Here is a 26,271-nt window from a genome sequence, read left to right on the forward strand (position 1 = left end):
AAGAAGTGGGAGTGTTTCTTTTCTTCCTTTTTTCGTGATTCGAAAACGGGTGCTGAAAAAAATAACAGAAGAGAGCCGCGGACGACGGTTCGTGCTTTCCCATAATGCATTGCGTCTCAGCGGGAAACCAAAATGGCGAGGCTGAAGAGAGAAAAACACTCGTTTGGTGTGTTTTGAAAATCAATAGTTAGCTGTGAGTTGTGAAGAGAAACCCGGCGGGAGCGAAGAAGCTGGTAACCCCTGTCGGTTTAATGGTTTTTCCTGTATATACATCATTTTAAGCGCTGGAAGTGGCCGAATGAGGTAACAGTGGATTTGAATGGGGGAGTGAGTGAGTGAGTGTGTGTGTGTGTGTGTGTGTGAGAGAGAGGTGGTATTTCCTTTTCAAAAATAAAAAAAAATGTACACTTTACACCGAAAATGTCACATTATCAGACGAAAATTATAATATTTGCATATTAATCAACCAGGTAATTTAAATAAATGCAGAATTTTTATTCCTCACCTCATAAACAATACCTTCCAGTTCCACATTAAGTGTATTAGATTATTAAATAAATATATACTTTAACTTAAAAACAAGCTCTTTTCTTTTTCCTCTCTCAAACATTATTCTGTTTATTATTCTGTATTACTGTTTAATATGTACTCATTTTAATAAACATGCACAATATTAACACTTAGTAATTAGTCTTTGTTTAATGAGACACAACCATCCATTTTGACCGTAAAGGAAGATAAGGGTTGTTTTACAATCAGGGTAGGCAAACTAAAACTCACATTTAACACTTATCTTCAATATCAAAAGGCTTGACTAAATAAACTCGGTTGTTTATTGTAGCCCTGTGATAGCTCTATTTACCATGCAAAAAAAATTTGGTGATAACGTTATTTTTGGTGAATGTATGGCAATATATGTCATATTTAGCAAAATTACTCGTGTCATTTAGAAAAAGTGCTTTTTTGACCACAGGTAGCTCCAAAAGGGATGCACTTACATCATTCTTTATACCATAAAACACATATTTGGTTCCATATCATTGGAAACACAGTTAAGTTTTAATGTTGAATGCCAGTAAGTTTTCAGACTATTTTGATCAAATTAGTATGGAATTGTGTCAAAAAAAAAAAGTCCTCTCCGAGACAGCTAATTTTTCAATATAAAATAACATATCTAAAATGATTATTTTCATCCTAAAATGTGGTCAAGATATTGGGGCATAAATATTAGAGACAACTAACACAAAGCTTACAGCCTTATATTTAAAAGCACTGTGGAAGTCGTGGATTCTGAATTGTCAAAAAAAAAAAGTCCTCTCCGAGAATCACTTCATTTGTTTCTCCCAGCCCTGCTTAAAGCGACACTTCATCTTGTTATAATACAAACTATTACACATGCCTATCTGTTCTTTAACTTGTCCTTCACTTAAAAACTGGTACAAGAGCCAGTTTGAATCAATTTGAATTTTGGACCCCTGTGACACAAACTTTGTCCCCTGATTGTAAAACAACACGTATTAGACATTCCTCTGTATTTAAATCATAAATAACTGATGTGTATAAGATATTATAAAATACACAATATGGTTATTGTTACGCAACATAAATTATTAATTTCAAACCTTTCATAAAGTTCATTCATACAGTCGTCTGTTGATATCTTGCATCGAGTCATCTTTCGCTTTTTCTTTAGATAAAATTTGGCAAAGAATAGCTGTGTGTATATATATTTTTCTATATGAGTGATTCCACGCTTATGGGTACTGAAATGGGGACATGAACTTATTCACCTAAAACCATTTCTTTTTTTACCGTCAGGTCACAAAACATGTAATCTTTAATGAATGATATGTTAAAAGATAACTTGAATTTTCTGAGATGTAATAAAAACATATTTATATGCCAAAGTCAAGCCTATGAGTTCCAAAATGATGTCTGTTACATTACTTCTGTTACGATTGTCCATCTCGCGTCTGTTACAAATTAATTACAATCTAGCTATATACCATGTTAATCTTATTGAAAGAATGTGTATGTTTATTCTACTACACATGTTTATTAATTATATTTGCTAAAACATCACCTTCCTATGTTTCAAAAAGTAATTCTACATTGTTAAAATTGAGAATATATATGTCCACAACACTTCTGTTACGTTCTGACTTTGGCATATAAATATGTTTTTATTACATCTCAGAAAATTAAAGTTATCTTTTAACATATCATTCATTAAAGATTACATGTTTTGTGACCTGATGGTAAAAAAAAAAAAAGAAATGGTTTTAGGTGAATTTTTAAAAATAAGTTCATGTCCCCATTTCAGTACCCATAAGCGTGGAATCACTCATATATATATATATATATGTTTGTGTGTGTATCCATCCAGTTCTGTGCAAAAGTCTGAGGCACATGTAAAGACATGCTGTAGATCAAAAATGGCTTAAAAATAATTAACTGGAAAGTTTCAACATTAAAAAAAATACTATAAACAGTAATCAGTAAGCCTGAATAAATGAAACAAAGTCAGTATTTGGTGTGTAGGTTTTCCTGAGCATCTTACAGAACCAGCCACAGTTCTTCTGGACACTTTGACTGTCACACTCAGTTCATTTTGCACCAAAATTTTGCACCAGTAGCCTTCATTATGGTTTCTTTTTTAATCTGTTATGGAATACGCTGCTCAGATCTCAGTTAAAAAAAAAAAAATTTCTGTAACATTTAATTTTGTGCTGGAAAACCCTCTGAACATTTAGAACTCTAAAATGTTTTTGTAATGTTTTGAATCAATAATGTAAAAATAGAAATCTGTAACAAAGTTTGTATGAAAGGGAAGAGAAAAAAATCCCATAAGGTACCAAGACTTTTGCACAGTACTGTGTGTAATTCTTTTCTTTTTTCAGCCAAATTAATCAGTCTTTGGCTATATGTTTATAATGTATGGCTTTTTTCTTTTCTTTCAACCAAATTTGTTGGATGTCTTTTTAAAAAAAAAAGTAAAATATTTATCTGTCTGTTCCTTAACAGTTTAATCAGTTCTTTAAAAAGGTCATACGGTCTGACATTTGTTTTTCTGTTTTTAACCCAATTTGCTGGGTGTTTTAAAACTCACTCATCTACATTTTCATGTCATATTTTCTTCTAAATGCTTGTTGTTGTGGGTTTGTATTTTTGTAAAAATAATTCTTGCTGCTATGATCTCAGCAGTCATGTACCGCTCCATGAGAGAATAATCATGGCGTAATTCCACAGTTAATTTCCCTCTAAAAGCACAATGTTTTACCACTTGTTTAATAAATACTTTGTGATTTAAAGTTCTCTTCATATTTTTTTCCATTTCTTACAGAGACTCAACGGTCGTAAACAGTCCGAGCTCCCATCGCAAGTCTCCATCCCATCGTCAAGACGAGTCTCCCGTGTCCTTGTCCAACCTCTCGCTCAGAAATGGGCAGAGCGACACGGAGAAGCTCGCAAATAAGTTCGAGGAGGGCCAGGACGTTCTAGCTCGCTGGTCCGATGGCCTGTTTTATCTGGGGACAATCGCGAAGGTAACTGGCGAAGATGAAAAATAAACAGCAATGACCATTGTTAAATAAATAAAAAACAAATTGTAATAATTTCCTGTGGTATAAGAAGAATAAAGTGCTTAAAGGACATGCTGTTATTTCTGAAAATAATCAGGGTTGACATTAATACTAACTTTGCTTCATCACAGCTTTTGGTTGTGGATCATTTTCCTATAAAAGCATCACAGTTCTTTAATGATGACTATAGTGCAGATTATAGATTACAGATGTTCACTAGCAGGTAATAATGTGCCAATACTTGGACTAAAATCTTTCTTTCTTAATAATTTTAGCCATTTCTCAAATGTCTACACATAATTGAAGTTCAGTAACTCTTTCTGATGTTTCTGCACTGTGTGTGTGTTCTTCCTGCAGATAAACAAACAGAAGCATTGCTGTTTTGTGGTATTTGAAGATCAGTCGAAGTCTTGGGTTCTTTGGAAGGACATTCAGACAGGTAAGCGGGGTTTTGGGAGGGGTGTGTGTGTGTGTGAATAAACCGTAGAGATACACTGGTTAAATCTTGACTCAAATGCATGTTGTTATACAAGCGGAGACATTTGATTGGTTGCAGAGTTGTACTTTACAGCTCCGCCCACTTTTCTCATTTGCACTGTTAAGGCCTCTGCATGCTCGTGCGACAAGGCTTTCGCAGATAGCTTTTCGCAGACAGTTGTAATTTATCGTTGAGCGGGGAGTAATAGCCGTGCGCGATGTTATTCACCGGCACAACGCAAGGGGGCGCGAAGTCGCTAGGAGTAGTTGGTGGGTGTGGTTAGTGGAGTGTTTATCCTCCGGTTACTTATAATGACTAGAACTTTTTTTTTTTTATAATAACTAGAACTGGAGTCGTATAGATGTACGTACTTCCTCAATCAACCGCTCTTCGTGCTGCTCCATCTTCGCTCGTGTTTTTAAAAATGCCGGTCGTGAAAACAAAACAAACCGGGAAAGTAGGGAAGCGGAAGTGCGTGTACAACGGATGTAGAGTGGACCAATCAGAGCCCTCTTGTCTGCGATGCTGTCTGCGAGGCTTCTGCGGTGGTCACAATTTTTGGGAGGTGCGCGCAGAGCGTCTGCGAAGGTGGGGGGGCTACGCAGACGCTATCTGCGACACCGTCTGCGAGGACTGCGTTGTCAGCATAAATTGGCCTTTATCCCAGGTGGGATTAAATTTGCATTTGGTCGTAAAACTGAGAGATTGGATTGTTGTAACAGTTTTCATCGCAGGAAGGTGGGCATTTCATGGTTCACCCAATTCATGATTAGATTTTCCCACAATTTTTTTTTTTTTAATTTAAATGGGGGGAAAAAATTATTCCCCCAAAAAGTGCAACATTTTATTTTCCTATTCTTTCTTTGTCAACTTAAATATTCCTTTTGTTCAAACAAAAATACAAAAAAACAACAAAAAAACACGTTTCATTTTCTTAACAACCAACAATAATTATTTACCCAATTATTTGTAAAAGATGGAGTAAAATATAATCGCCTGTTAACTAAAATATTCCTTTTATTACAAATGAAAACGTTAATAAATTCCTTTTCTTATTAAACTTTTATGAACATTTGTTCTGTCTCCATGTGCTTCTCTTTATTACTCAGCAATCTGTAAAAAGAGAGAGTGCGCTCAGATTTCTTGTTCAATCTATTTGTACACAATCACACGGCAGCTCTTCCACGTTTTATCTGTTTTTGTGTGTTTTGGCGACATTAGAGCTGCGTTACTTCAGCCTACAGTGAAATCACGTGTATTTCCACTATTGTATGTTATTGCGCTCTCTGCTGTCTAAACAATACAATTACAGCAAGGAATAACTAAGATTACACAGCCTGATGATAATCAGGATTTTTTTTTTCCCATTTAATCAATTAAAATCGTCATACATTTGCATGCTGATTTATTGCTGCATGATATATCGTTACATGCTTACAGGAATGTTGATATTTTATACGTAATGTTTAGACCAATCGTGCATCACATGAAGTTAATATCTCACAATGTAAGATTTTTGACCACAACGACAAAAACAGCTTTTATATTAATGCAGAAATTTAATTTTATTTATTTATTGAATATGAAGATGATCCCGATTCACAGTTGGGTTGTGAGTCGCGCAGTATGATGATGATGATGGTGTGTGTTTGTGTTCCAGGGGACAGTGGAGGGGAGATGCTCTGCACCATATGCCAGAATGAAAGCTCAGAACCGCCCAATGAAATAGTCATCTGTGACAAATGTGGACAAGGTACGGCTACGAACAGAACCCGTCTTCATCCCGCAGCAGTGTGTGGTTCGGTACTTTTGGTACTAAAAAGCATCCCACAGGCCAGGAGATGTGTGTTCATGTGTTCAAAATGGCACAGTGTGACGAAGCAGAGGTTGATTATATTCCTATAGCATCGTGTCCTTGAGTGTTTTAATTCCTCCTCTGATGTGTCACACTTTGTAGTTACAGCTATAAACTTTCCTTCTCCTGTCCCCTTCCTGTTAATAAACTAATCGGCTCATAAAAACTCCTCTGTCCTGAAGATGTCGGAGAACTTAGTTCCAGCATTACCTCTGACACCGGAGATTAAATAAGCGTCTCTGTTCATTAGAAAACTTCACCATATCAACAATTACACATCGTTACGCGGAGCGTCCACTGCAAATGAGCTGTTACCATAGAAACGCTAACGTGTGTCTGTGTACTATTATGGGTTGTTTTACAATCAGTTTGTGTCACAGGGGTCCAAAATTCAAATTGATTCAAACTGGTTCTTGTACCAGTTTTTAAGTGAAGGACAAGTTAAAGAACTGATAGGCATGTGTAATAGTTTGTATTATAACAAGATGAAGTGTAGCTTTAAGCCGGGCTGGGAGAAACAAATGAAGTGATTCTCGGAGAGGACTTTTTTTTTTTTTGATAATTCAGAATCCACTACTTCCACAGTGCTTTTAAATATAAGGCTGTAAGCTTTGTGTTAGTTGTCTCTAATATTTATGTCCCAATATCTTGACCACATTTTAGGATGAAAATAATCATTTTAGATATGTTATTTTATATTGAAAAATTAGCTGTCTCGGAGAGGACTTTTTTTTTTTTACACAATTCCATACTAATTTGATCAAAATAGTCTGAAAACTTACTGGCATTCAACATTAAAACTTAACTATGTTTCCAATGATATGGAACCAAATATGTGTTTTATGGTATAAAGAATGATGTAAGTGCATCCCTTTTGGAGCTACCTGTGGTCAAAAAAGCACTTTTTCTAAATGACACGAGTAATTTTGCTAAATATGACACATATTGCCATACATTCACCAAAAATAACGTTATCACCAAATTTTTTTTGCATGGTAAATAGAGCTATCACAGGACTACAATAAACAACCGAGTTTATTTAGTCAAGCCTTTTGATATTGAAGATAATAAGTGTTAAATGTGATTTTTAGCTTGCCTACCTTGATTGTAAAACAACCCCTATGAATGTATAACGAGCGTGTTATTTTATATAAGCCTGTGATTTGAAGTTGCACTTTTGTCACACAGCTTCTGTTATAGAAAATTAATCAACCTATCCGAATCAAGCATTTATCTCACTCGATATATTTTTCTTCGTTTTTAAATTTATTAACATACAGGATACCACCAGCTCTGCCATGCGCCCGTCATCGATGCCAGTGTGATTGCGTCGGATGATAAATGGCTCTGCCGAGAGTGTGTGTTTGCGACAACGACAAAGGTTTGCTACCGTACACTGCTTTTCTTCCAGATGTCGCATGTTCTGTGTCCGTGATCATTCTGTAGTGTCTATAAAGGCCATAAACATGGGTCTTTTGATGATAAAGTAAACCGAACAACGTGCAGGTTTGTGTATTCAGTCGCTTTGTGATTTCAGAGAGGTGGTGCGCTGAAGAAGGGTCCGAATGCCAAAGCGCTGCAGGAGATGAAGCAGTCGCTGCCGTATTCCCTGGAGGAGCTGGTGTGGGATCAGGGCCATAAAACCAACATCCAGCAGTGCTACTGCTACTGTGGAGGGCCTGGAGAGTGAGTACAGTGTGCACACGGAGGGAGAAAATAATATGTACTGTAAGCATGTAGGTCAAAAATATGTGGACACCTGACCTGCTCTCACACCTATATGTGGTTCTTCACCAAACTGTTACCCTAAAGTTTACGTAACCGTGTGTCAGGAAAGAAATGATGTACTTTTGTTCTGGTTAATCTCTGACGGGGTGTGTTCTCTTCCTCAGGTGGTATCTGAAAATGATGCAGTGTAACAGATGTAAGCAGTGGTTTCACGAAGCCTGCATCCAGTGCTTACAGAGGCCCATGCTCAACGGAGACAGGTAAAAAAAAAAAATGTATGAAAATATATTTATCAGTATGCTAGTGCATCTCAAAAAATTAGAATACCATGAAAAAGTTCCTTTTTTTCATAATTTAATTCAAAAAGGTAAACTTTCATATATTCTATATTCATTACATGTAAAGTGAAATATTTAAAGCCTTTGTTGTTTTAATTTTGATGATTATGGCTTATAGCTCATGAAAATCAGAAATCCAGTATCTCAAATTATTAGAATATTCCCTAAGATCAATCAAAAAAAGGATTTACAATACAGAAATGTCCAACTTCTGAAAAGTATATTCATTTATACACTCAATACTTGGTTGGGGCTCCTTTACCATGAATTACTGCATCAATGCGGTGTGGCATGGAGGTGATCAGTCTGTGGCACTGCTGAGGTGTTATTGAAGCCCAGGTTGCTTTGATAGTGGCCTTCAGCGTATCTGTATTTTTGGGTCGGGTGTTTCTCATCTTCCTCTTGACAATACCCCATAGATTCTCTATGGGGTTCAGGTCAGGCAAGTTGGCTGGCCAATCAAACACAGTAATATCATGGTCAGCAAACCATTTGGTAGTAGTTTTGGCACTGTGGGTAGGTGCTAAGTCCTGCTGGAAAAGGAAATCAGCATCTCCAAAAAGCTCGTCAGCAGATGGAAGCATGAAGTGCTCTAAAATCTCCTGGTAGATGGCTGTGTTGACTTTGGACTTGATAAAATACAGTGGACCAACACTAGCAGATGACATGGCACCCCAAATCATCACAGACTGTGGAAACTTCACACTGGGCTTCAAACACCTTGGATTCTGTGCCTCTCCACTCTTCCTCCCGACTCTAGAACCGTTATTTCCAAATTAAATGCAAAATGTACTTTCATCTGAAAAGAGGACTTTGAACCACTGAGCAACAGTCCATTTCTTTCTCTCCTTAGCCCAGATAAGACACTTCTGACATTGTCTCAGGTTCAGGAGTAGCTTGATATTAGGAATGCGAAAGTTGTATCCCCTTTCTTGAAGATGTCTGTTCGTGATGGGTCTTGATACACTGACACCAGCCTCAGTCCACTCCTTGTGAAGCTCTCCCAAGTTCTTGAATCAACTTTTCTTGACAATCCTCTCAAGACTGCGGCCATCCCTGTTGCTTGTGCACCTTTTCCAGCCACCCTTTTCAGCAATGACCTTTTGTGGCTTACCCTCCTTGTGGAGGGCATCAGTGATCATCTTCTGGACAACAGTCAAGTCAGCAGTCTTCCCCATGATTGTGGTTGTGTGTACTGAACCAGACCGAAAGATACACTGTGTTCGTACTGTTTTACTCAAACTCAAAATGAAATATTCTAATATTTTGAGATGTTTTTTTTATGTTTTTGTACTGTATGCCATACTGATTAAAATTAAAATAGAAAAATGCTTGAAACATTTTAGTTTGTGTAATGAGTCTATAATATATAACATTTTCACTTTCTTAAATAACTGATGGAAAATATTGAACTTTTTCACAATATTCTAATTTTTTGAGATGCACTAGTATATTTAAAAAGATAATTTTGTGTATTTAACATTTCACAATGAAGTAAATTATGAATAATTATGCAAGTTAAAACAGATGTAGTGAATTTAAAAAAATTAGGCAAACATGCAAATAATTAAATTAATAATGATTGTAATTAGCGTAATTTAGGAATAATTTTATTTTAATTTAATTTAATTAAAAATATGAATATTTTTAAATGTATTTTAATTTTATTTAGCACTTTATATGCAATGTGAAGTAAAAAGTAAAAAAGAAAATAAGGTAATAAACATAAAATTACAATGATGAACGAATGAACCCTTTATTATCACTAGTCACAAGTACCAGTGAAATTGACCATCAACCTGTCCTCTCACACACACACACACACACACACACACACACACACACACACACACACACACACACACACACACACACACACAATTGACAGAGGAGGAGTAGACAGGACAGGAAGACAGGGATGAAAAGAAAAAAAATTTGCAAATTATTGAATTTATAATATGCTCAAGTGTGAAAAAACAAGTACAAAAGGTGGTCAAACTAAAACAGTAAAAAATACATGAATAATCTTAGATTTTATTTATAAAGCATTTGCACTCAATGTGTAATGTTTAAAAAAAACTAAATGTAGAAAATAATAAAAGAATAATAAACAATCATAGTGATGGAAAGAAAAAACAACTGTATATAGTGCATGGGGGGGTTTACAATAATTAAAGTAATGTAAAGGTGTAACAGCAGAAATAATTAAAGACACCAAAAAGATGGGAAAACAATGTTTTTAGTAATTTTTTGGGATGCAAGCAAAACCTAAACCTTGTTATTGTTTTTTTTCATGCAGGTTTTATCAGTTTATTTGTTCAGTTTGCAGTAGTGGACCAGAGTACCTCAAACGACTGCCTCTGAGATGGTGAGTTTCACCACAGGAGTTGTACATGCACTAAATGTGTGTTAAATGACTGAATTTCCTCCTCTGTGTATCTCCAGGGTAGATGTTGCACACCTAAGCCTCTACAATCTGAGTGTTATTCACAAAAAGAAATATTTTGACTCTGAACTCGAGCTCATGGCTTTTATTAACGAAAACTGGGACAGACTTCAGCTCGGCGAGGTACGTCTCTGCCCGTCTGGTCTCGTCCCCTCTGTTAACGTGAAATCTGTTCAGCGTCGCTTATTGTCTTCTGTCTCCCTCTCCAGCTCATGGACACGCCCAAATCGGAGCGATATGAACGGATTCTGGAAGCACTTAATAGCAACCCGACTATGTAAGTCTACACACAGAACTGATCGTTTATATACAGCATGTGTATTTAAAGTGTGTGAGATCGGCGTGACAAGGTGTCGGGTTTCAGGTTCATGTCCGGGAAAGAGATCAAGAAGAAGAAACACCTGTTTGGGTTACGGATCCGCTTCCCTCCGGGCCCTCAGAACTCTGAACCGCCGTCGGACAGGGAACAGGAAAAAGCCTCGCATGAGATTAAGATTAAAGGCAGGAAATCCATGAAGCCGCCTCATCCAAACTGGTAAAAAAAAAATAATCCTCATCCTGCAGTAGTTTCTTTTATGGGTGTGGCCTGTCTAGCTTTTTTTTTCCCTCGTTCTGATGAGAATCGTAGTCGTCATAGCTACAGAAAGCACAAATTAAACAATCCGTGTGAAAATCAGTTGTTTTGATTTGCACAACTGTACTAGCGACGAAATCTCACCAGAGGAACCAACAATCTCTGCTACTTCCTTCTGGGCTTCGTTTATTATTGTTTTTTTTTTTTTAATTCATAACTTTTCTACACGTTTAACAGGAGGTTGTATATGACCGGATAAGAGCATACCACGTTTTGGGAACTAATTACAGTTAGAGCTGAAGTTGTAAGCACGGAATGAAAGCACCGTCGGACCACACATGCCGCGTTATCTGTCCGAGGCATTTTTCAGATTTGTTGCTGCTGCTTTTCCTGTATCGTACCTAATTTGGATACAGTTGAGACAGTTAAACTTTGTTGCTCGCTAGCATGAACCAGGCAGTAATCAGGCGTTCAGAGTACATGAGAGGCTCTGTTCATATTAGGCTCACATGACTTATTTTCTTAAGAAACGCAACACTGTATGACCGGCTTCATAACATACCGGTAGTAACTCACTTTATGGCTGCGTAATTAAACATTTGTTATCTGGACACAAGTGTTTTACTGGGAAATACACCACTCGTATTTTTCATACGAGCTCCATCCGGGACATGGAGAACCAAAACCAGGACGTACAGTGGGGCAAAAAAGTATTTAGTCAGTCACCAATTGTGCAAGTTCTCCCACTTAAAAAGATGAGAGAGGCCTGTAATTTTCATCATAGGTACACTTCAACTATGAGAGACAGAATGAGAAAAAAAAATCCAGAAAATCACATTGTCTGATTTTTAAAGAATTTATTTGCAAATTATGGTGGAAAATAAGTATTTGGTCAATAACAAAAGTTCATCTCAATACTTTGTTATATACCCTTTGTTGGCAATGACAGAGGTCAAACGTTTTCTGTAAGTCTTCACAAGGTTTTCACACACTGTTGCTGGTATTTTGGCCCATTCCTCCATGCAGATCTCCTCTAGAGCAGTGATGTTTTGGGGCTGTCGCCGGGCAACACGGACTTTAAACTCCCTCCAAAGATTTTCTATGGGGTTGAGATCTGGAGACTGGCTAGGCCACTCCAGGACCTTGAAATGCTTCTTACGAAGCCACTCCTTCGTTGCCCGGGCGGTGTGTTTGGGATCATTGTCATGCTGAAAGACCCAGCCACGTTTCATCTTCAATGCCCTTGCTGATGGAAGGAGGCTTTCACTCAAAATCTCACGATACATGGCCCCATTCATTCTTTCCTTTACACGGATCAGTCGTCCTGGTCCCTTTGCAGAAAAACAGCCCCAAAGCATGATGTTTCCACCCCCATGCTTCACAGTAGGTATGGTGTTCTTTGGATGCAACTCGGCATTCTTTCTCCTCCAAACACGACAAGTTGAGTTTTTACCAAAAAGTTCTATTTTGGTTTCATCTGACCATATGACATTCTCCCAATCCTCTTCTGGATCATCCAAATGCTCTCTAGCAAACTTCAGACGGGCCTGGACATGTACTGGCTTAAGCAGGGGGACACGTCTGGCACTGCAGGATTTGAGTCCCTGGTGGCGTAGTGTGCTACTGATGGTAGCCTTTGTTACTTTGGTCCCAGCTCTCTGCAGGTCATTCACTAGGTCCCCCCGTGTGGTTCTGGGATTTTTGCTCACCGTTCTTGTGATCATTTTGACCCCACGGGGTGAGATCTTGCGTGGAGCCCCAGATCGAGGGAGATTATCAGTGGTCTTGTATGTCTTCCATTTTCTAATAATTGCTCCCACAGTTGATTTCTTCACACCAAGCTGCTTACCTATTGCAGATTCAGTCTTCCCAGCCTGGTGCAGGTCTACACTTTTGTTTCTGGTGTCCTTTGACAGCTCTTTGGTCTTGGCCATAGTGGAGTTTGGAGTGTGACTGTGAGGTTGTGGACAGGTGTCTTTTATACTGATAACGAGTTCAAACAGGTGCCATTAATACAGGTAGCGAGTGGAGGACAGAGGAGCCTCTTAAAGAAGTTGTTACAGGTCTGTGAGAGCCAGAAATCTTGCTTGTTTGTAGGTGACCAAATACTTTATTTTACCGAGGAATTTACCAATTAATTCATTAAAAATCCTACAATGTGATTTCCTGGATTCTTTCCCCCCATTCTGTCTCTCATATAGGGTGTTCACACGGCACATATTTGCATCGATGCTGCACCGATGTATTTTGTTGCGATATATCTTACACCGGTGTAAATTTTGCGCAGCGTTCACACGTCACAACCCTGCTTACTAGAGAGAAGCGTGTCAGCACCGGTGCAGCCCCACTTGCGGTCACACGGCAGTTTCTGCGACCGTGTTATAGTAGCAAAAACTATTACTATCATTTCCTTTGATAGTAATAAAGTTTTGATATTTCCTTTTATTACTATCATTTCCTATCATTATTACTATCATTTCCGATAGTAATAATGCGGAAATGAAATATGCGCATGCGTGAAACTGTACTTTTTCCCGGTTGTCATGGCATCACCAAGCGCCGGGAAAACAACGTGGATGAAGACACCAGTGTTGCCAGATATTGCTGACGTTTTCCATCCCAAAATATGTTCAAATCCGTCAAAATGCACTTAAAACTGCCAAATCTGGCAACACTGGAAGACACGCAGTTCTGTTGTTGATATTCACCATTTTGGAAGCGCAAAATACCAGGATGCAAGTTATGCAATGCCCGTATGTAATCAACTCTCCTCACGAGTAGCGAGTATACCCCTGTAGCGTTCAGACGGCCCATTTTATATCGGTGCTGCCCCGCAAACTAGCATTTACTCCGGAGTAAATTTCTTAAACCACCTCCCGAGCAGGGTTAGATTTGCACCGGTTTAAGCAGCTTTCAGGGGCTACACCGGTATAACTTTGTACCGTGTGAACGCTCTACCGGGGCAGCCCCGGTGCTACACCGGAGTAAAAGTTGCCGTGTGAACACCCCTAGAGTTGAAGTGTACCTATGATGAAAATTACAGGCCTCTCTCATCTTTTTAAGTGGGAGAACTTGCACAATTGGTGGCTGACTAAATACTTTTTTGCCTCACTGTACTTCCCGATATTTCACTTCAATGACGTCGCACCCGCTGTTTTCCCGCTGACTAAGATTGCGCATTATTTTAAATTGCGCAAAATTAAAATTCTTTTCATTAACTTGCGGGGTTTTTTTTTTTTAGGTGTTCGTATAATATAAAGAAAATTACACAGTGGTGCGAAAATTTGAAGTTTATCTTCTGATGTTGAAAAATATTTTCCCTTGTTTGTGTCACTCACTCGTGATGTATACATTCACCACTTGAAGATAAACTCGGTATCGTCACACGACTGTGTAATATCCTCCGTTTCTCCAACTATGATAAAGATGTCACGAACCTGCAACATTCAGTCCCACAGCTGTATTGTTTGGATAAGAAACTCTCGGGGAAATTAAAAAAAAAAATCTGTTTGACCACCAGTACTGCATCAAGTTGCAACCCTTAAAGGGGAACTGAAGCCATTTTTAAACTTATTTCTTAATTAATGTGTTATTACCTCCGCTAAGGAGGTTGTGTTTTCGGTAGCATTGGTTTGTTTGTTTGTTGGTTTGTCTGTTAGCAACATTACGGAAAAAGTAATGAACAGATTGCTCTGAAATATTTTCCAGAGGTGTGACTGGGCACAAGTAACAACCCATTAAATTTTGGCGGTGATCCGGATCACCTTCTGGATCCCGGAATTTTTTAAAGGATTCTTGGCGGAGGTCTGCGCTCTCCGAGTGCTTTTCTAGTTCAGTTATGTTTTTGGTTTTAGTAACCTTATATCGTGACTCATATTGGCAGCTAATTGCAATGAAATATTATACTTATCGGCCTATTCGGTTTTTAGCCGTGTTGAATTTAGTTCGTTTGGTCCACGGCAGGCGTCGCTTATCCGCGCGATCTTCACGAGCCTTGTGCGAGACTTCGAAACGTGAAGAGTCAGCCAGGTGTCAGTGCGGCCATTTTGAAAACTGTTTTCCAAATAAAATATTGCACAAAAACGAGTTTAAATGACGATTACTGCCTGCTTTTTTCAAATTTTCCTGATTGCTATCAAAACAAACAAAACTTCCGGCTTGATTACATCAGCATTCGAAAGAGGGCGCGCGCGTCTTTTGACAACGTTGGCAGATGTTTCCCTGTGTCCGAAATTGCTCCCTACTCACTATATAGGGCACTATATAGCAAGTTCGCCATTTTGTAGTGCTGTCCGAAACCTCAGTGAGGATTATTTACACCCTATATAGTGCACTCAAAGTATCCCACAGTGCATCACGAAAAGTAGTGTACAACGATGGTCACTAACCAAAGTGATGTATCCCATCATGCATTGCGGTCACGCTGAAAGAAATCAAATTAAGTCTCAAATGTGATTTAATAAAAGGCAGCGGCAAAGAAGAAAGGATTCAGCCTTGATTTAAAAGAACTGAAAGCTGCAGGTACTTTGTATTGATTAATGTGTGAAATGCGCTCAGTATAATATGGATTTATCACAAAAACACACGCATGTATTTATTATTTTTGAAACCCACCAGCCGACTGATCTGGCACGTTTTAATCGTGCGACAGTAATGACGTAAATACCAGCGCGACGGACTAGTGTCCGAAAGCATTTTTTAATTTTACCAATGAGCTCACTGTATAGTCCTCTATATAGTAATTCCCTATGTAGGGAGCAGTGAATGAATGAGCGATTTTGGACACAGGGTTGGTCACTTTGATTTCCTCTGTACGTTTTACTTCCGTCCTACGATGTCTCGCACAGGTCTCAACGAATCTCGTTTACGGCCATTGCTTTGACATATGGACTGATATATTACAGAGCATATTTCAAACACTCATAACTTGCTATAGCAGCGACAAAATAGCGATCAAACATGCATTCCGATATTTAATAAAATGAGAAGTAGAATTTTGATGATAAAAAATTTGCCTTCAGTTCTTCTTTAAAGAGCTCAGTGAATCGGAACACATCACAAAATCGGCTGCACTCGGAGGGACACGCGTCAAATTCAGAGTCAGAAAGTGAGCCAGAAGGATGTTTGGGAAGCAGGTACCTGTTGCTTTACGTTGTGTATTTTAGAGCAGTAATGTGTTCCTGCTGAACATTTCCAGTAAGTTCTGTTAGAGACGTATGGGTTGTTTTACAATCAGGGTAGGCAAGCTAAAAATCACATTTAACACTTATTATCTTCAATATCAAAAGGCTTGACTAAATAAACTCGGTTGTTTATCGTAGCCCTGTGATAGCTCTATTTACCATGCAAAAAAAATTTGGTGATAACGTTATTTTTGGTGAATGTATGGCAATATATGTCATATTTAGCAAAATTACTCGTGTCATTTAGAAAAAGTGCTTTTTTGACCACAGGTAGCTCCAAAAGGGATGCACTTACATCATTCTTTATACCATAAAACACATATTTGGCTCCATATCATTGGAAACGTAGTTAAGTTTTAATGTTGAATGCCAGTAAGTTTTCAGACTATTTTGATCAAATTAGTATGGAATTGTGTCAAAAAAATGTCGTCTCCGAGACAGCTAATTTTTCAATATAAAATAACACATCTAAAATGATTATTTTCATCCTAAAATGTGGTCAAGATATTGGGACATAAATATTAGAGACAACTAACACAAAGCTTACAGCCTTATATTTAAAAGCACTGTGGAAGTAGTGGATTCTGAATTGTCAAAAAAAAAGTCCTCTCCGAGAATCACTTCATTTGTTTCTCCCAGCCCGGCTTAAAGCGACACTTAATCTTGTTATAATACAAACTATTACACATGCCTATCTGTTCTTTAACTTGTCCTTCACTTAAAAACTGGTACAAGAACCAGTTTGAATCCACTTGAATTTTGGACCCCTGTGACACAAACTTTGTCCCCTGATTGTAAAACAACCCGTATCGCAAATATCACCATAAATTATATTGATCACCATCTATGATTTTCACTCAGGTTTTGCTGTTACAGCGCTCACAACGACCAGTCGATGGTTTGATTCAGTTTTGGTCCCAGATTTACAAAAAAAAAAAGTATTGATTATTTTTGACATCTCAAGCTCTTGCTTTCCTGTAACACCAGAAGGGTCAGTACTGAGAGATTGTCGTTTTGTTCAGCACGGTCACCAACGGAGTGGTGAAGAAAGGGAAGAGGAAACATCGCTCGCACTCGTTAGAGACGCTGGCCAAGCTGAGACGATCAGAAGAGCTTCTGGCACAGGTGAGGATCAACAACCGTATAACCTATAATTTAAAAAAATTCTACAGATACATACATATTGATTAAAATGCCTTGGATCAATCTACTTATTTTATTTAGCTTCGTGTTGAATAGAGAGACTTTTTTCTTTTTGCTTTTTCTCTGCTAGTAGCTAATCAGGATGGTCTTTTTGAGCTCGTAATTTTAGCTAACGGAAGTTTTACTTCAGTGGATTTTGCATCCAGGTCGAAATGATTGTAATTAATTAAACGGATAATGAAAAGAGGGAGTGTGGCTTGACATGCCTACGTGATTGTTTAATCAGAAAGGAAATAATAGTGTAGGGAATTATAATAATATTCCGGAGCTGCTGTGTCCGAGTGTCCCGTTCCCCCCACCTTCAAATTTAATGAGAGTAAATAGTTAAAGGGGTACCAAATATAATATATACAGTTGCTGATGTGACAAAGTAACGTATTCTATCAAATTTATATACTAGAAAACAACGAAATATCTTGGTAATTGTAAATATAATACTTTATACGCTAAACCGGACAAGAGTTGCCATTTTTAAAAGACCGTGACGTCAGCGCTACCCACTGCACTAGCGGAGCTCTCCGAAATAGAGGAGATAAGCGTGTAATCATGGCGTCGGACGCATCAAGTGAAAGCGACAGCTCTGTCGAATCATATCATATGAAGAGATCCCTCAAGACACGCTGCAAGCAGGCTGTGGCTTAGAAGGGTACCAGTTTGAACCTAGGAGAGGTACTCTCGACTCCGGTGATGAAATAAGAGAAGAAAGCTCGGATGACGGCGAGGATGAGACTGATGCTGACCATGGGCATGGCGAGCGTGGGGCAGAGCGTCTGCGTGCAGGTGACACGGCGTGGTGCTCGTGCGGAAAATGTAACGTGGAGTTGCTCACGAGTCCAGCAGAATTTATTTGCTGCAATGAGATAGGCGCCACCCGTGGACTTGCGAAATCGTCGCAAGAGGCAGAAACAGGTATTTCACACGTGCTATTCCCAACCTCAATGAGCCAACACAACTGGGCACATACATACGTCATGAGTGTTACGCAGAGAAAATGAACGTGCATTCTGATTGGATAAAATTAATATCATGGCGGGCTGTTCAAACTGCGGAAATAGTTTGCTCGAGCTACTTTCAAAACACCATACAGTGGGGCAAAAAAGTATTTAGTCAACCACCAATTGTGCAAGTTCTCCCACTTAAAAAGATGAGAGAGGCCTGTAATTTTCATCATAGGTACACTTCAACTATGAGAGACAGAATGGGGGGAAAGAATCCAGGAAATCACATTGTAGGATTTTTAATGAATTAAGTGGTAAATTCCTCGGTAAAATAAGTATTTGGTCACCTACAAACAAGCAAGATTTCCGGCTCTCACAGACCTGTAACAACTTCTTTAAGAGGCTCCTCTGTCCTCCACTTGTTACCTGTATTAATGGGACCTGTTTGAACTCGTTATCAGTATAAAAGACACCTGTCCACAACCTCAAACAGTCACACTCCAAACTCCACTATGGCCAAGACCAAAGGGCTGTCAAAGGACACCAGAAACAAAATTGTAGACCTGCACCAGACTGGGAAGACTGAATCTGCAATAGGTAAGCAGCTTGGAGTGAAGAAATCAACTGTGGGAGCAATTATTAGAAAATGGAAGACATACAAGACCACTGATAATCTCCCTTGATCTGGGGCTCCACGCAAGATCTCACCCCGTGGGGTCAAAATGATCACAAGAACGGTGAGCAAAAATCCCAGAACCACACGGGGGGACCTAGTGAATGACCTGCAGAGAGCTGGGACCAAAGTAACAAAGGCTACCATCAGTAGCACACTACGCCGCCAGGGACTCAAATCCTGCAGTGCCAGACGTGTCCCCCTGCTTAAGCCAGTACATGTCCAGGCCTGTCTGAAGTTTGCTAGAGAGCATTTGGATGATCCAGAAGAGGATTGGGAGAATGTCATATGGTCAGATGAAACCAAAATAGAACTTTTTGGTAAAAACTCAACTTGTCGTGTTTGGAGGAGAAAGAATGCCGAGTTGCATCCAAAGAACACCATACCTACTGTGAAGCATGGGGGTGGAAACATCATGCTTTGGGGCTGTTTTTCTGCAAAGGGACCAGGACGACTGATCCGTGTAAAGGAAAGAATGAATGGGGCCATGTATCGTGAGATTTTGAGTGAAAACCTCCTTCCATCAGCAAGGGCATTGAAGACGAAACGTGGCTGGGTCTTTCAGCATGACAATGATCCCAAACACACCGCCCGGGCAACGAAGGAGTGGCTTCGTAAGAAGCATTTCAAGGTCCTGGAGTGGCCTAGCCAGTCTCCAGATCTCAACCCCATAGAAAATCTTTGGAGGGAGTTGAAAGTCCGTGTTGCCCAGCGACAGCCCCAAAACATCACTGCTCTAGAGGAGATCTGCATGGAGGAATGGGCCAAAATACCAGCAACAGTGTGTGAAAACCTTGTGAAGACTTACAGGGTATATAACAAAGTATTGAGATGAACTTTTGTTATTGACCAAATACCGTATTTTTCGGACTATAAGTCGCACTTTTTTTCATGGTTCGGCTAGCCATGCGACTTATACTCCGGTGCGACGTATATATGTTTTTTTTTTTTCACCGCGGAATAACTGGAGCTGATGCTGAGTCTGACGACAGCCACGCAGAAGAAGAGGAAACGGCGCTTCATCTGCCGCTGGAGTTGGCAGAGTTGTTCAGAAGCGACACCGAGGATGAGGAATTCAATGGATTTGCTGATTTGAAGTGAAATCGCCAGCTTGATAAACTTGATTGACCTGTGTTTTATTATTAATGATAGGGCTATAGTTATTTAAATAAGTTATGTAATGATTTTAGGCAGTGCTTAATTTGTGAAGTGGGAGGTCTCGGAACGCAGGAGGTGGGTGGGTCCGGCAACTCAAAAAAAAAAAAAAAAGGTGGGGGGTGGTTTACTATAACTTTACGCACACACGCTTATTGTGTGTGTAAAAAAAAAAAAAATCAGACATTATGATCTTAGAAAACGCTTTAGTGACGAACAGTTACAGACAGTAATATGTCGTGATATGTTATAAAATATTTTTATTAGGCTATATATTAAATTATATATTAAATTTATCTTCTAAAATAACAGACTACTCATATCACAACCGGTTTATTTCACCATTGGAGATCAGATCACACAAGACATGAGTTAAATTACTCTTTTTAAGGATTTAAGTAGGGTATTTAAAAGCGGTTGTTTTTTTTTCACTAGACGGTTGTCTTTGGAGATGATATACCTATAGCCTACTTGACCTCTGATTTAATGAAATAAAATTCGACAAAAATGAAGAATGACTCTCCTCGATGATGACTACAGCTTTAATAACAAAGATGAAAGAGCCATGGGGCGATAATAAGCCCTACCGGTAAAAATAATCTAAAAGCAAACTGATTAATGCATCAGTAATAGGCTACTAATATTAGTTATAATAATAATATTATAGGCTATTAGTAATAACGATAGTGATAGTATTAAAGATAGTAGTAGATATTTAAAATAATCAGACTAGGCTACTTACAGGGCAAAGGGCGCGTTATCACTGCTCAGCTGTTCGTTTATTAAATAAACAATGCAGTCGCGCAGCACGCGCCGCTTATCAGATACAATCACAGATTCTATGGATAGAATAACCCTTCAAAAAAGTGCGACTTATAGTCCGGTGCGACGTATATATGTTTTTTTCGTCTTCATAATGCATTTTTTGGCTGATGCGACTTAAACTCCGGAGCGACGTATAGTCCGGAAAATACGGTACTTATTTTCCACCATAATTTGCAAATAAATTCTTTAAAAATCCTACAATGTGATTTCCTGGATTCTTTCCCCCCATTTTGTCTCTCATAGTTGAAGTGTACCTATGATGAAAATTACAGCCCTCTCTCATCTTTTTAAGTGGGAGAACTTGCACAATTGGTGACTGACTAAATACTTTTTTGCCCCACTGTAACTTTCCAACCTTGGAACAAAAAACTTTTGTAAGTCTTGAATAAGGTTCGTTATATTGCCCTCTGTTCCCCTTTAATTTCTTCTATTCGCTGTTGGTGTGTAATTTAAACAAATTTGTGTCCGTCCATCTTGTAAGTTATTTTTTTCCAGGTGTTTGTCCTGGATGAAGATAATTCACCGCTGATTTTATTATAATCTTCAATCTCGACAAACCATTCTACCTTAATAAATAAACAGTTTGCTAGAATTCTGATTGAATAAACGGAACACGGCGCACATTAGGAAATGCTCTTTCTTCCACGTCCTTCTCGGCTCCCAAAAGCTACCAGAGAGGACGAAATTCCAAACTCTGCCTTCCTGTAGCTTTAATTAAATGATTAATTGAATTAATTAACTTCAATTTCAGTTTTTAAGTTATAACTTATCACACCACTGACTGTTACTGAATCTGAAAGCATTTTTAAAAAAATTATTATATTTATTTTATTTGTAAGCACTCATGTTTTGTAATAATCAGCATATAATTATTTTGAGATTTTTATTCCCCCCCCCAAAAAAAAATGCAGTTCAGAACCTTTTGAAAAGGATAAATATTTTACTTTGGCATTTCTTTTCATCCCCCCCACCTGTAGAATCACATGAAGTTCCTGACTGCAGAGAACAGCTCTCTGGACATGATCTCTAAAAGGTAGTTTGTATTTCTGGCTTGGAGCTGAAATAATTCTGTGCTCACAGCGTCGCTCTAACACAAGTCTCGTTGTGCTGTTTTCGTTTTCCTGAGCAGCATCAAAGTCGAAGAGTGTGCGCCATCATCGAGTACCTCAGACGCTGACTCCGTTAGTGCCACCACTATGAGCAAAACTACCTCAACTAACGTCTCCAGGTACCGTTCCTTTCATCTTCTGTTTCAGATCTGTCCAAAGTGTCTGAACAACAAAAAAGTGATCAGCTTTATCCGAAAAGAGTTTACCCTTGTTAAGTGGTGGTTAATGTTCTGGAAGGGTCTGAGTTTGAGTCTCATTGGGGGGGGGATTAACCTGAAAATGAACTCTGTCCTGATTGTGAGGAGTTGAAAGTTCTTGTAAGTGATGAATGTATAATTTTATGGCTTTATTGATGTCAATATCTGATCATTTCACAAGGAAGCTCATAAATATTAAAACGAACCAATATGGCGGCTCCCGATTGGTTCGGCTCTCTCAGGTTTTTGGGAAGAGCGGCGGCGATTCAGATGCAGACACATAAAGCCTGAGATTGGATTGTGTTGATTTAATTTTCTAGAACAGCAGCTCCAACAGTAGTGCAGCTGCAAGTCATAGGTTTATATTAATGCACTCATTTTAATACGTTACCGTTTCTGTAGCAACAGCTCAGTCACAGGGACTCCTACAGCATTGTGTTGGCAGATTGCTGTGGTATAAGGGCAATAAAACACTTATTGGAAAACTAGCTTTAGGTGTAGCCTGTAACTCTTCATCGTTGATTGTTTTCCTGAAACAGCAGGAGCATTATTATTTGTTGTTGTTGTTTAATTTCTTTCTCTCCGTGCTGTTCCTTTCACTGCTCTGTTCGTCTCAGCAGCTCCAGCAGGACTCCAGTGCCTCAGCCACCAGTGAAAAGGGGTCGGGGACGTCCGAGGCGAGCGCTGCAGCCCCCCAACCCTGAGATTCCTCCACCTCCCCAGCCTGAGCCCACGCCTTCTCCTGCTCTCATGGCCACGCCCACACCAACACCGCTTTCCCGCGTTCCCCCCGCCTCCATCACGCAGGGCCTGGACTCGAACGCTCAGCTCAGCCTCCTCAGGAGCTCCATCAGCAGCTACTTCGGCGCGGCAGGGCGCATGGCGTGCGGGGAGAAATACCGCGTCCTGGCGCGCCGCGTCACTGATGATGGCAAAGTGCAGTACCTGGTGGAGTGGGAGGGCGTCACTGCCTCATGAGCCTCCACACACATTATATATACACATGCATATACACACACACACACACACACACACACACACACACACACATACACACACACCAGAACTGTGGAGTTTGGTTTGATGTAAGAAGTTGTTGTGGGGTTTTTTTTTTTTAAACCAAATGTCAGTGAACAGTGGAGCGGGAGTGTGTCAATGTCTCCAGAGCTCACTAACCCCCCCCCACACACACACGCGTACATAATGTGCCATTAATTTTCACACTCTTCAGCTCCTGTCCTAACATTAGAGTCGTTCTGATTGGTGGAGTGGAAGAAGGAGAGCGAGAACGATTAGACCGTGCCTCTTTACCGTTTATATTAACAAACAAACAAAAAAACACCCGCCTTAGAGCTTGTAGACGTCACACAGCGTCATGTCAAACACGTGACTGGAATCAGTGCAGTATTTCGACACGCCCTCAGCTCAGCCACTTCTGGTCACGCCTCTAACCCGAACCGTGAATTCACTCTAGCAGGTGAAAAAGTCATTGATGCTGCTTGTCGTTTCTGTTATGGGGGCGTGGCCTTATTTTTTTTATTTTTTCCTTTTCCCCCCCATCCTGACGAAAAGCTGTAATAGCTTTGTACACATCCATACATGGCTTCTAAAGCCTAACTTGTTTTATTCGAGTTGAATTCCTCATTTTGAAAATCAATTGTTTTTAATTTACATACAGTTGATCTTGAATACTTCCTTCCAAGTGCTTCTTTTTCTTCATGACCTCGTATACGCGTTTAAATTAACTACAGCTCGTATACGACGAACACAGTTCTTCCAAACGGTAAACGGGAACTGATTTTACGTAGGACCTGAGAAATCGCAAGGTGGGGAAATAAAGGAATGTCGGACCACATGAGCCGTCTGTCTGATCAGTCTGTGGAATCGTTCAATTCGAGTCAACTGTTTGGACTTTTGTAAAAAAAAAAAAAAAAATTTTATTAATTTTTTTAAAGATGGCTGACATTAGAGGAAATCGACGAGGGCGTGTTTGACATTTAACGTAAATATTTCACCATGAAAACACGTCTGTTGATTTTGTGTCGGCGCCACCATAAATAAATAAATGAAAAGATTGGATGCTGCTGCAGATCCCCCCCGCTTTCAGCTGTCACAGCTTTCAGTTCAGTAGGGCACTTTTTAAAAAAAAAAATTTTTTTTAAATGTACCTTTTTATATAAATTTCACTCAACTTTGCACATTTAGTTCATCGTCCTGTTTATCCAGGTTATGTTTAAAACAAATTCTAGGAGGCAAATTATTTTAAGGTTTTAACAGCATTAATTTTGGGGCGGGGTCTTAGATCGATGACTTAGTTATTGAGGTTTTTTGTTTTGTCCCCCCTCCCATTTATTTCCAAGATTTTTTTTTTTTTTTTCCACATTTGATAATTTTCACACACACTCTGAAGCCTCAGACAAAGCAACAGCTCGATTCATGTTGCTTACAGAGTCGTGTTTGTTTCACACGAGAACGTTCCTGGACTCGCCGTGCCGTTGGACATCATTTTGTTCGGTGTAAAGTATGCACACTATTAGAAGCTTGAGGATCTTTATTTTTGTAGTGACTTTGGTTTCTTGTGCCATTTCGTTTTCTTCCTATGCAACTCAACATTCAAAAGATCTCTCTCTCTGACTTACTTTGTTTTTCATTCATCTGCTTCAGGAAAATAAAAAAGCAATTTAAAAATTTTTTTTTTTCTTACAACTCAGGCTTTTTTTTTTCTTTTCTTTTTAAAGTTCTCGGTGCTATTTATTGCTTTGGCGGGGAAAAGACTGTACACTAACGAGATGTTGGAGTTCAGTTCCTGTCTTCACTGTAAGAGCCGATGAGAAAGTGTTCATATCTGCATTCGTCACCTCTGCGCATGTCCTGATTTTGTAAACTTTCCTGTTATGGTGTTTTGTCTCAAAATTTGTCCAAAATAAGAGTGTACATGGGATGTGTTAAGAGAGAGAAACTCCACCCTTAATTATCTGCGTATTAATATTTTTATAATTAACCCATGAGCTTGAACAATGTCGCAGACGGATTTTGCCCTCACTTCATTTCTGGTTAAGAGAGAGCGATGCAGCGGCGCTTTAGTCTGTCCAGCTTTCTCACTAACGCCATCACCATTACTCACTCACCAGTTCAAGTAAGATTTCTGCGATGAATCCTGGGATGTTTGAGTCCGGAGTGTTACACCGCAGTCGCCACGATTTTTACGCTGTTATGAAAGATGAGCGAGAAAAGAAACAGAAGCGCTTGCTCTTTTCTTTTCAGGAGCAAACGGCACAATCTGACTGTTATTTTTTTGAGTTTGTCGAAACTCAGTGCGCTAGCAATAAAGTAATGTGACATCAGAGTGACACACAGCCACTGGCTTCTCGCAGAAATAATGAAAATAAAACAACCAACAAATTCAGCAGAATCACTGAACTCATCACTAATTTATTACAACTATTACAAATAAATATATTTACAGTGTCCCGGGGCAGAGTTTTTCTTTTATAAATGTGATACAATCCATAGGAATCCGATAGCGCAGGGGTAGAAATGCTATTGTATTATCGACACATGCCTGGTTTTTATTATTTAAAAAAAAATTTCTCTTGAGCATTAATTACTGAATTTGAGATGTTTTGTTCAGTTCAAACTGTCTTTTTGTTTCTACAGTGAATGCCCTGCATTTTAAAATTAGTGTTATTGATCCACTCATCTCTGACTGCTGACTTCATATCAGCGCAGGTTTTTGCTCAAGTGTTTTTTTTTTTTGTTTGTTTTGTTTTTTTTTCTTTCTTCCTATCTCAACACTGATACCTCTTTTATTTCAGTATAAAATGTGTATGAAATGTTTCTTACTTGGTGTACCAATATTGCATCCATGCAGCTTTGCGTTGTTTTTGGTTTTATTGTTGGTCTTTTTTACTGGCTTTGAGCAGGCTTTTGTAGCCAAAGAATAAATTCATCAAATCAAAAGTGTGTGTGTGTGTGTGTGGGGGGGTTT

At 39.0% G+C, this 26,271-nt stretch overlaps 1 protein-coding gene and 1 long non-coding RNA gene across 3 annotated transcripts in view; one reads left to right on the forward strand and one right to left on the reverse strand.

Moving 5' to 3' along the window:
• LOC132871904 (uncharacterized) overlaps nt 1-26,271 on the reverse strand; it is a 79,652-nt gene that overhangs the window by 23,632 nt on the left and 29,749 nt on the right. The gene's annotated exons all lie outside the window — the stretch shown is intronic.
• On the forward strand, nt 121-26,211 carry mtf2 (metal response element binding transcription factor 2). Of its 2 annotated transcripts, none has more exons than XM_060906502.1 (15): nt 121-303; nt 3,344-3,545; nt 3,939-4,020; nt 5,720-5,812; nt 7,195-7,295; nt 7,452-7,600; nt 7,807-7,902; nt 10,280-10,348; nt 10,426-10,549; nt 10,636-10,703; nt 10,791-10,961; nt 17,206-17,308; nt 21,955-22,010; nt 22,107-22,205; nt 22,901-26,211. In XM_060906502.1, the coding sequence occupies exons 1-15, from the start codon at nt 299-301 to the stop codon at nt 23,259-23,261; spliced, it is 1,779 nt and encodes a 592-aa protein (XP_060762485.1). In that variant the 5' UTR covers nt 121-298; the 3' UTR covers nt 23,262-26,211. The 2 variants fall into 2 exon arrangements, with proteins under 2 accessions (XP_060762485.1, XP_060762486.1); XM_060906503.1 differs by having other exon boundaries at nt 22,904-26,211.

The sequence above is a fragment of the Neoarius graeffei genome, chromosome 23 (assembly GCF_027579695.1).
Source record: "Neoarius graeffei isolate fNeoGra1 chromosome 23, fNeoGra1.pri, whole genome shotgun sequence".
Taxonomy (NCBI): domain Eukaryota; kingdom Metazoa; phylum Chordata; class Actinopteri; order Siluriformes; family Ariidae; genus Neoarius; species Neoarius graeffei.